Source organism: Limanda limanda, chromosome 7 (genome assembly GCF_963576545.1).
Source record: "Limanda limanda chromosome 7, fLimLim1.1, whole genome shotgun sequence".
Classification (NCBI taxonomy): domain Eukaryota; kingdom Metazoa; phylum Chordata; class Actinopteri; order Pleuronectiformes; family Pleuronectidae; genus Limanda; species Limanda limanda.
In genome coordinates this window covers 14,175,587-14,187,354 of record NC_083642.1, presented here as the reverse complement: position 1 = coordinate 14,187,354, position 11,768 = coordinate 14,175,587, and the positions used below count along the sequence as shown (strand labels likewise).

The following is an 11,768-nucleotide window of genomic DNA, read 5'->3' as shown; positions in this document are numbered from 1 at the left end:
AGGTCGCGATAGAGTGCTGATTTATCCTCATTTTACAGTCCAGCTGCATGAGGGCCCACTGCCTACAGATGTGAGGGGCGGAGAGGAGGGGGAGTAAGTGATTGACAGGTATTTGAGCCAATAGCAGCGCCTCAGCAGGGGGCGGGGAAGGCAGCAGAAAACCCTGCCCTCTGAGTGGAGGCGGCGGCGAAAGAGCTTAATCAGGATCACACAACAATAATGAATGGAAACGCGTCGCAGCCAAGAAAGTTGAGCAGCAGTCAGAAGGAACTTCGGGAGTGATGCGCGATCTGCGAGTAATGGACGGGCCCGGAGCAGAAGGAGCTACTCTGGAGAGGAGAAAGTTTCATCGCTTTTAAATCCATAACAATAGCTTTCTGAAGGGAGGACAGTGGAAATACAGTGTGAAGCTCGACATGGAGATACACGCGTAAATGGCACAGAGGCACAGTCACAGCAGACTCCTGCGCTGTCAGCCTTTCATCCGGAGAAGTGGATTATCTGGATTCGAACGTCCATGAGACTCTCGGGAATACTGGGAATGAGATTTTTTTTGTGGCTTTTTTAAACTTGGATTTATTGTTGTTTTTTGTTGTTATTGATCGTGAAATAAGTTGAAGGATTAGACACAAGGGGAGAAGATGGGCAACATAGAGAGCGTGGACGGCCAGTCGGAGATGATGAAGCATCACATCATGCCCCTGAAGGTGCCCATGCCGGACCCCAACGAGCTGGAGGAGAAGTTTGCCGTTGTTTTGGTGAGTTGTTATCACCTCTGTGTGTCTCAAACTTTACAAACGATCACTTCACACTGATATACAGGTTTGTTTATATGTTTGTTTTCCTGTTGGCACTGTTGTCTTGGGCCCATCTGCTTAATTTCCACCCTTAAATTTCATTCAATAATAAAGAGATGTTTATTATTGTCCATGTTCAGGTACAATGGCATTTTGTGTGGAGCTGCAGATACCTCGTTAGATAACACACAGTAAAAGATAGAGCGTTAAAAAGAAGCTATGAAATATTAACAGAGGTTATTAATGTGTATTTACAAGGAATTAAAAATAGAGACAGCACAGACACTACTCAAATCAAGTGATGAATCCAAATTGAAATAGCGCTAACACATTATCATAATTTTGAAAGTTTGTTTGTTTGTGTGTGTTTGTGTTTACACTCCATTATGAGCTGCTGATGTTCTAAATGAAGGGACCTGTCCCGCCCCTCCCTCCCTCCCTCCCTGCCTGCTGTTCCCCCCTCTTCCTCCCCACCTCCTCCTCCCCCTGCGGTTCTTTTGTCTCCTCACCAAAAGTCAGAGGAGAACTCGTCGTTTGGCTGAAGTGGCACACACAGCCCAGCATGGTGGATGAGGGGTAGGGGGGGGGGGGGTTGGATCTACGTAGGCAGAAAGGACGTTTCACTGTACGCAGCCTTGGCACAGAACATCACAGCAACATTCCCCGCCTGGGTTTTGCCTGTAGACACTTTATTCTCGCTGCAGGCAAACCATCTGAAAGCAACATTTTCTGAATTCCCCCAAAACTCCCACACCCGACGAGCCTGCCTCCCCCCCCCCCCTTCCTCCTCACCCATCCCCTCCTTCCTACTCCTCACACCAGGCAGCTGAGTGGAGCTGCTGCCTGAGCTCTTTTGTAATAACCACAACACCCACTTTTACCATCCGTCAGCTCGGTCAAGTGACTCTGTCATCCCACGTCAAGAGGGGACTTTACATGGTTTCTGTTTTGACAGGTGACACGTAGAACAAAATCAGTGTTACACTCAACAAGCTATCTATCTATCTATCTATCTATCTATCTATCTATCTATCTATCTATCTATCTATCTATCTATCTATCTATCTATCTATCTATCTATCTATCTATCTATCTATCTATCTATCTACCTATCTATCTATCTATCTATATCTATCTATCTATCTATCTATCTATCTATCTATTTATCTATTTATCTATCTATCTACCTATCTATCTATCTATCTGTATACCTATCTGTATACCTATCTATCTATCTATCTATCTATCTATCTATCTATCTATCTATCTATCTATCTATCTATCTATCTATCTATCTATCTATCTATCTATCTATCTATCTATCTATCTATCTATCTATGTATCTATTTATCTATCTATCTATCTATCTATCTATCTATCTATCTATCTATCTATCTATCTATCTATCTATCTATCTATCTATCTATCTATCTGTATATCTATCTATCTATCTATCTATCTATCTATCTATCTATCTATCTATCTATCTATCTATCTATCTATCTATCTATCTATCTATCTATCTATCCATCTATCCATCTATCTATCTATCTATCTATCTATCTATCTATCTATCTATCTATCTATCTATCTATCTATCTATCTATCTATCTATCTATCTATCTATCTATCTATCCATCCATCTGTTTCTGTCGAACAGAAAATTAATCTGAAACTATTTGGCTGATGTAATTAAATTAATAAGTCAAACAAGATATGAAGCATTTTCTGGTAGCAGCCAAATCCAAAATGATGATTTATTGATTTTCTTTTCAGACAATAAATCAATCAATCAGTCAGTTTGATTTCTATAGCACAATCCATACAGAGGTAGGATAAGCAGTAATGTGCTTTGCAGTAAACATTGAAAACCTTACACAAATGAGATAGAAAAACATAAAGATGCCTTGACATCAATAAATCAACCATAACACAGCACACACACACACATATAAGAAATACAATATTCAACTTAAGTCTGTGTTTGAATCGTGTTTCCATGCTCCACACGCACGCAGGCAGAAAACAGAAAGCTCTACAACGTCACTCCAACTTGTTGCTCTGTTACGCTGTCGTCCAGACAGACAAGAGAATACACTACCTGACCTGTCTGTTTATTTATGTGATTTCTCTTTGTTAAACAGTAGCATGAGGGTTTCTCCCAGGTGCCTATTTTGTGCTCCTCACTCCACATTTCAACACAACCACACCCGGACTTGATTTTCCGCAGTTTGAGACCGTAATTATGGTATCGAGCAGAAAAGAGACAGGATCCTCTCAGCAGCCCGGCCCTGAATACTTTGTGGACCCTCCGTGTTTTCTGGAATAAAACCATTACTTGCTTGCCAGAGCTATCAGCAGCTACAACGTAATGCCCTCTTTTGAAGAGACTCAGCACAGCGAGAAGCCATTCAAGGCCTGCTTGTTGACCGCTGTGCTAAGTCTCAGCCATTATGACAATTATACAGTTTACTCTACAGCCAGTGCGAGTATGACAGCTCAACTTGGGTCTCTTTCTATGGGCCTCTAAGTTTTAGGGGGAATGTAAAGTTTTTCCACGTGACCGATCTGGAGCCCTCACATTTTCCTCAAAGAAAGACTGGGAATGGTTTTATATCAACATTCAGCCTGCCCTGGAGACGGGAACAGTCTGCACTTGTTTGCCCTTCCACACAACATCAATCCCTGTTATTATGTTCAGCCGTGCAGAGCAGATGATTTCTGTGAGAGACGCAGTAGACTCAACAGTTCAGTTGTTTTTCGGACTGGGAAAAGTTTTCAGGCTCCCCGGAATATCCCAGTCCAGCCTATACCTCATAGAGTATCTCCAGATTTCCTTTACTTTTGTGGGAAAGAAAAACCCTCCTGTCTAATTGTTCTTATCAGACGTTGGTCTCCTCTCTGGCCCGCTCGCCCCTTGTTGCGAGATAGCGGTACATCAGTTAGCCTCCCTCTTTGTGGTCGGAGCTCTTTCAGGAAGACAAGGCAATGACTTTGATGTCTGGCGGTGGTTGTATTCCTTAGGGTGCTATTTCCAAGGTGACAGAAATAGCCAGTTAACCTTCATCTCTCTGCTGAGCTGAGCTAGCTTTGTTGTCTGTATTTGTAACTCAACAAATAAAACACTCTCCATAAATGCACATTTCGAAGTGGGTAGTTCCCCCTCCTCTGGACCACTATGGTTCCTGCTGCATGATGGCACGCGGATGTGAATGGATGCGTCGACATCTGCCCTCGCTCCCTCTCTCTCTCTCTCTCAGACACAGCTCACAGACGTCCCACCGGAACGACACCAGCCCATAATGATGTCATGGGTGCAGCGTCCTTCGCCAGTGTAGTAATATCCCGAGGCTAATGACTTTAACAGGGACCCGCTCTACTGTACTGTAGAAGGTGCGGGCCGGTGAAAGAAGGACGAGACCCCTGGGTTATAGCTTCGTCTGCTTCACGCTGGTCTGCTAATAAAGTGCTTGGGTCAGACTTGACTTTTTGCAGCATGTGGTAAAGGCATCGGATTCGCTTCTTCTCGTCTTTTCTGTCCAGCGTTGTGAGGAACGGCCTCGGCTCTGTCTTTTGTGGTTGGAAACAGCTGCCTGGCATTTTCCTGTCTTCATTTTTTACAGAGGAAATTACATTGTAGCCAATGGTGGTTGTGGTTGCTTCGCTCTACAATAAGAACTGTGTTCGTGCAGGCTGCTACTTCTGCACAACACGCAGTTAGTTCAGCGAGAGTTACAGATTCACGTAAACCTCACAGGTAGATGGACATAGACGCTGTGTCTTTATAATCTTTAAAATATCTTGTCTGCTGGTTGTGTTTTCTTGAAACTTAAAGCTCTTCTCCCTTTGTCCTTGGTAACTTTGACTTATTTCTGATTCCAAGTGGAAGTGTAACTTCTCATTCACTGTTTCTCAGACCCTCCCATTTCCTGAGCTTACTCTCGCTGTGGGTCTGGCCTCATAAAATAACCTTCTCCATATGACTCTGCGCTTATGAAAATGATGTGAGTTGAGTGACTGGCATTTTCAAAGGTGATTGTCTGGCCCAGGATCCTCTTTCAAAGTGCCTCCGCACCAATCCACTACTGGATTCCTGTGGTCTGGTCCCGGCTGAGGCCACATGAGAACACAGAGAGGGAAAAATTCCCTTTCAACTGGCGGCCTGCCACTGTTCTCGGTTGCAACGACTTTACCAGCGTTTTTAAGTGGCGCGCTCATATTTAAGAGCTGCTACGGGAGCAGCATGGGATTATTTTCACCACTTGATTGCGCTGGAAAGCATCGTTACTGTTCTGTCTGACTCTGCTCAACGCACCACGTCCTTGAGGCCCTGACATCGAGTTGCATCATGTGCGGGTTTGATTGGACAAGAGGGAAGTCCCTGGAGTTAATGTTGGGAAAACTACAGAAGAAGAAGTGAGCATTAAGTCAGTGTTAGTCAAATCCTACATGCTGACGCTGTGACTTTGCTCCCGGTCTGACATCACTGCCTCCTGACGGCTGCAGTCTAAAGAAAGCTGCCGTGTCTGATAGTTGCCACTCAAGTGGAACTAATGGAGTCCAGATGTGCAACGTGTTTATTAGACATCAAACCTAAATCATTTTTATTTCTCTTATTGCACTTTGAGTTTATTTATGTGCACAATATTTCTAACGCTCCCTTTCTCACACATCATCGTTGCCATCCCTCTTTTCTGGAGAGAGAAAACGTGTTTGTTACATCACACATCTGGCTCAGCCACCCACCGCCATGTCGCTGGAAGAGGATGGGGGTTACGGGAGTTGAGTGCACACGGTTAACTTGGTTTTAGAGCAGCAGAGCAGGCTGGTGGTGGTTGGTGGTGGTGGGTGGGGGCGGGGGGGTTTCAGCACAAGGCTGTCCACCTGGCTCCCTCCGCCCTCGGGCTACAATTCCCCCCAATCTGTGCCGGGCTTTATGGCAACTTTAACTGCCTCTCTTCTTGCCTGCGTGCTGTTATTTTAGAAAGCAAAGGTCAAGTTAAAGACCATGACTGAGCAGATGTAACATGTCACCATTCGACACAGATTCTGTCTTGAGACATTTCTTCCTGAGCTCTACCTGAGTGGTTTCATATATAAAAAAGAATCGTTCAATGGTAATGTCATTGATGTCAGGCTGTGTCTGCACCCCCGATATGAAGCTCCATCCCTGATAAGTGTAGAAGGTCAAACTATCAAACCCTTTAAAGAGACAGCACAGGTCATATTTGTTTCCCCCTTTTTTTTAAATCACATAACTACAAAATTTGTGGATTTATTCATTTTTGCACATGTTTGCAATATGCATATGTGAGTGGGTGTTTTCTTTGGTTTGTGTACGTGTGTGCAGTTGTGCGTGTCAGTGGGGGTTTGCGTGCTGCTCTAATGCAGCTGCACCAAGGCTGTAGGTTGGAGAAGTGGTTTCCTCCTCAGTACAATGGGGACTCTGTCAGTCAGTGTTGTTTCAGAAGGGGGGCCTCATCCCCTGTTGCCTTTTGTGCCTTCGTTTGACGCCCAGTGAAACGGCTGTAAACTCGTATCCAGTATATTACGCTGCTCTGCCTGGTGCTACTTCTCCTATACACAAGTGATGTAATATATAATTGTTTCCCAGGCCGCCCCACAATAGCATAGTGTTTTTTTAATCTTGTCGTTTCTTTTTTCATGACCTGCGCTGCCTTGTCCCTGTGACACTTAAACTCATGAAGTCATATTGAGAAACAAAGGGGGATTTTTCAAAGACTTGTGACTACTAATGGGATTCATGTGAATTCTGTTTTTTGTTTTGGTTTGGTTTTTGTTCCTCTTTATTTGATCGTCACCACCAGGCACATACATCATAGGAGAGTTCATTTAATTCACAACTTGTCATTCTGAGCAGCTCAGGCTCACAGTTGTTGCCCTTTCTCTTTGGCTGACCTTCATGGTTTGAACCTGGCAGTGTGTCAAAGGGCCCGGCCGGCATGAGTTATTGAGGCTTTCGTGTACCTGCATTCCTGACATTCCCAGTATATATCATCAGTTGGCCGGGGCTTCCCTGGGATGTGCACGGATGCACAGAGGAGAACAAACAGGATGTTTGCCACTGCACAGGAATGAAGGAATACTTCCAGTCCATTTTCATTTGGTCATGAACTCCTAGCATCCTTAATATCTTTGTTTGTGTCCACATTTCCCAGAAACTTTGACATGTTTAAAAATTACTATGTTGATTAATTTAGTTATTGTCGAATAGTTTCACATCAAAACGTCAGAGATAAGGTTTGATAAACAACTGTGCATTTCAACTTCACTCACTTTTGAAGCTCGAGGAACATCTGGCTTCAGCGGGACCTTGAGCTATAAGGACATTTTCATCTTTATCTCACGCTGTGGTTGTTGGTTGGGCTTCAAAGAACTCTGTGATGATGAAAGTCTCTAGCTTGTACCCAGCTATCACTGGCGTCAATCACCGCCATGTCATAAATACACACATTAGCAAATGGGCTGTGGGAGGCGGTTCTTGATTTATCAACCGAAAATGGCGTTTCCACAACTTCCTGATGCTTTGAGTGGCCGTGGAACGTCCATTTGGTTGTGTTGTAAAAGAAGGGACCGGAGGGAAAGTTATTTCCTCTCAACAGAGAGACTCAGAGGTCACAGACCAGGAGACGTGAGTTCATGGGAGAAGAAGGAGGCTTCAGAGTGCGCTCAGGCCGGAGAAGGTTCGGTGGTGGATTAGCACGAGGGCAGGAGGAGGCTGAGAACATCACACCACAGCTGTAAACTGTGTTTCCCTCACTTACTGATTCAACAGGGATTTAGCGCTACATGATATGAGCTTCGACGCCACATTAGGTTTCAGCCATTAGCGAAGCCTTGAGTCTTGGGCATTTGTGTTCTGTGATTATCTATGGTAATGTAACGCTACTTTCTGGATGGGTCTTGTTCTCTGGTTGGTGGGTAACACACGGGTTACAGTTTCTCACATACAGTCTAATTATTCATTATCATAGACATGGTGGGACAGGTCTGACACCCAACTTTACACTGTACCAAATTGCACACACTCATAAATATCCATTCAAGGGGAACTCTGGATATACACCGAAATGTCATGGGTTCTTCCCTGACTCATACAACATCCTTCCACCAAGTTTCATAGAAGTCCTTCCTGATTTCAATAATGATATAATAAACAGAATTTTAAGCAAACATTACACTACTTAATATGCAACAGGAATCAGTGTTAATATAATAATAATATGAATTTAAACTAGATATTAAAAAACATTGTATACAGTAACTAAGGCTACAGTCTTAATTCTGACATGTTTTTTTAGATTTTTTAAGAATCAATAATTAATCAACAGTAATTCTGAAAATGGATTAATTGTTTCAGTAAGTAAGCTTAAGGAAAATCCACTGACAAAGCCCTTAGTTGTTTTTCATTTGGATCTCTTTGTTATCTATTATTTACTGTAAAACTCAGCTTGTATCTGTTGAGGAGGAGTTGAGTTTACAGACGTCTTCACCTTTCACCTCTCACAGTTAGAAAACAGTTTCGTTGAACCTTTGTTGGCTAATCACTTGTTTACAGTGTCTTCACTTGCATCATGCTTTGGGATCCACATGTCAAGAATGAGGTTTGCCCGCAGACACAACATTTGCACGTAAATGAGGTGCATGTCTCTACCTGTTGTGTTAATATCTCAATAAACAAACTCTTAACTGAGTCTGTTTATATTTGCTTTGTAAACAAGGATCAGCATTAGGAGGCGTGGCCGAGGAGGGGCCCTGGAAACAGAGCTGCTGGGAGGACTGGTGAGCGTCTCCCTCCTGCTCCTCCAGCATCTTTGTGCAGGAGGACTCGCGCTTTGTTGTGATTGCCTGGTTCGGGTTACCTCACAAAAGAGCGACAGGGCGATCGGGTGTCTGCCCAGAGAAAGGGGGGGCCGTGTTTTCTCACACTCTGCTCTGCTGCCTTCAGCTCAGTGAGGTTTTACCTCGGAGCTGGACAAACACGCATTCATTCATCCACACAAACAGATTGTGGACATTCGATGTGCAACAACACACACTCGTGTTACTCAGAGCAGCTCCTGAACAAACCCCACATCACTCAGGGCAGTGTTCGGTTTCCTGAAGAGCGCAGGAAGTCCCTGCTGCCTCTCATCCTGTCTCCTCTCATTGTGTTTCAGTATCAAGGAAAAGGGGGAATTCTAACTATAGCACCGGCTGCCGCATGTCTTAATAAAAAGCTGGTGTGGTGTTTGTAGATGCTGTCATCGGCAGAGTCTGATTCACACTTACGTTTACCTCGAATGGCGTCATCCCGTAAGGTCATCCGGCTTTATGAGCCCCGCCTTATGTAATCTACTGTTAAGTGTACGTGATGTGCGGCCGACAAGACGCCCAGACGTCAGCTCCGTATTTACCCTTCCTGTCTGTCTTTCTGAGGGTGGAGGCAGTTATTTATTTCTCTTCTTCTTTTTTTTTCTGAGAGAGACATTTATTTTGAACTATATCCAGCCACCTCTGGCACAGCCGGTCCCTGCTGCATTACTTTCCCTCCTAAAATATGCTCAGTTAATATGCTGAAAGAAAACAAAGTCATGCCAGGTCCCATATTCGTTGTGTTTTCTTTGCCTCCTCGTTGGCTCCACTTCCTGACAGGGATCAGGGCTCTAGATTTTTCGACCCTCTCCAGACTTTACCCTTTGTTTAAACATTTTCCCTCCTCAGCATTTTCCTCTCTTACAAGATCCCTGAAGTCTTTTTCTGAAATGTGTTGTTTTTTTTTCATGCGTAGCTGAAACATAATATGAGGAAAAAGGAAAGATTTCCTGCATTTTTCAACACAAACATAAATCTGAGTGTTCTCCTGGACTCAGATCTAACCTTCAGCAGCCATATCAAGTTGTAGCAATATTTTATCAACCTTTTATCCTGTGAAGCATAAAGCAACAGTCACAAGATTTCCATCCAAACAGGATGTGGAAAAGCTGATTAATGCTTTTATTTTAAGTCTTGGTTCATAACTGTTTCTTTTCAGTCTTCAGATCCTCAAGTCTCAGAAACTGTTGTCAGAAACAAAAAATAGGATTCATCTCTGAACTTAGAACAAAAAAGTCAGACTATTGATTTTAATTTTACCTGTCTACAAATCGTTTAAAGAATTAAAAGTACAATAACGTAGTTTGGTTGGTTTTAGGTTTTTGGTTTTCAAGTCACAAATTTACATTGTGGTAAGTATAGTTTTTTTAAATTAAGAAATACATTTTAGCACTCAGCCTGGGTATTGCTTCTTATTTCTGTCCACCCATATTGGGTCTGATTTCTATTATAGTTAGGGAAGTTTCAGTAATATAAATTTTGCTTATGTAAGACATTCTTTGAAACCAAATCTTGTAAATTGTGCAGGGATCCTATAAACTGGTGCATTATTAAAATATTAATGTTTGCATTAAGAAATGACCTGACATACTGCAGATCATCATACTTTGCTGTTTGCTGCTTCAGTGTTTGGTGTAGACATTAAATACATTTTATCAGATGAGAAAATTGACTAAAGGCGTGTGTGATGTGTCACATCTGCTAATAAAGATTTTGTGTTGCTTCTTCAGTGAAACGTTTGTCCGTAAAACATAAAGTGGTTGTAGCATATTAACGCTATATAGTTTATTCTTACATATTAAAGTAGCAACAGACCCACTTTATGATATGTGCCTGTGGAGAACTTCACTACCTTCTTCAGTGCAAATTTGCAGTGATGTGCCATTAAATGGTCTCAGAGATTCTCACAGTATTTCAACTCCATTTCGCCCATCTCACGCATGGGTTTGTTTTCGTCAAGCTCCACGATGTCTTCGTTGCTCTTAAACTCAAAAATCCAAATGGACATCTGCCTTTACGCTTGCCAGTGGCTTCAGTCGAGCAGCTTCCGGTATTGACGCTCATGCAGCCAGATCTTGTTGCATGAGAAGACAGGCACACGCGAATCTAACAAGATTAACGCTTCCTAAATCCATGTGAACAGACCATAAAACTGTAAAAGTCATATATTAAACGATTGAGCTTACAAATTTTGTGATTGCAGTAAATTGAACATAATAAATTAGCATGTCTAAAATGTCAAGCTATTCGTTCAACATTCACATTTTTGGCTCTTATCGTAGTTTTTATTATTAATTTAGTTTTTCAGCCTCTAGTGCCCTAGCTGTCTAATATGACAATAACCAACCCTTTGTTTGAATTGTGTTTTCCAAGCTCAGTGCAGTGTTGTGTGAGGCTGTGACCTTAATGTTGGCAGGGCCAGCTTCCATTTGAGAAGTGCCGCAGGTCCTTTCTTCCCAGACCCCACCCTGATGAGCCCAGTCTCAGACTTGTCATGGTTCTAGACGGCTGTGTGCCCCGTGTCTGAACTGCCACAGGCTCCGTCCAGCGTGGTCTGCTCTCGAACCACCCACTCCTTTCCCTCCGAGCTGATGACAACTAAGTCTGGCCTGTGTTAAACTACCAAAGTAGATAGACTCTGTGTTTCCAGCCCCCCGATACAGCACAAAAGAGGGAATCACACTGAATGCATTTCCTTGGTAGGCCACCTTTAGGGTATCACAGTGGGGAAATTAAATTTACATGATATAAGATAAAGCAATAAAGTTTTATTATTATTTCAGGCCTACAACTGTGCCTAGTCCACTTATAAGGGATTTATCTAAGCCAGGTCCACTATGCTGCTCAAAGAGTACAGCTTCAAACAATGGGCCTGCTACAAATCAGGATCAATAAATCAGTCAGTTTTAATCAGTTTCGCAATCTCATCTAGTCTTTCATTCTTTACAACAAATGTAATAAATCACTGACAAAAGTATATAGACTACAAGAATGGCACCCAGCAGAGCTAATAGCTACGCCAAGGCCCAACAGTCCCCTTAAGAAACCACATTTAACTTCACTAGATCCAGATTGGGAATTAATCTATGAGAAATC

The 11,768-nt window shown here is 42.9% G+C and overlaps 1 protein-coding gene across 4 annotated transcripts in view; it reads left to right on the top strand.

Annotated features, from left to right (window-relative positions):
• The first annotated feature begins 226 nt into the window (after positions 1 to 226).
• fmnl3 (formin-like 3) overlaps positions 227 to 11,768 on the top strand; it is a 35,120-nt gene continuing 23,578 nt past the window's right edge. For all 4 annotated transcript variants that reach the window (XM_061075509.1, XM_061075507.1, XM_061075510.1 and 1 more), the window contains exon 1: positions 227 to 758. In XM_061075509.1, the coding sequence (XP_060931492.1) occupies positions 642 to 758 (117 nt within the window). In that variant the 5' untranslated portion in view covers positions 227 to 641. The remainder of the gene's footprint in view (positions 759 to 11,768) is intronic.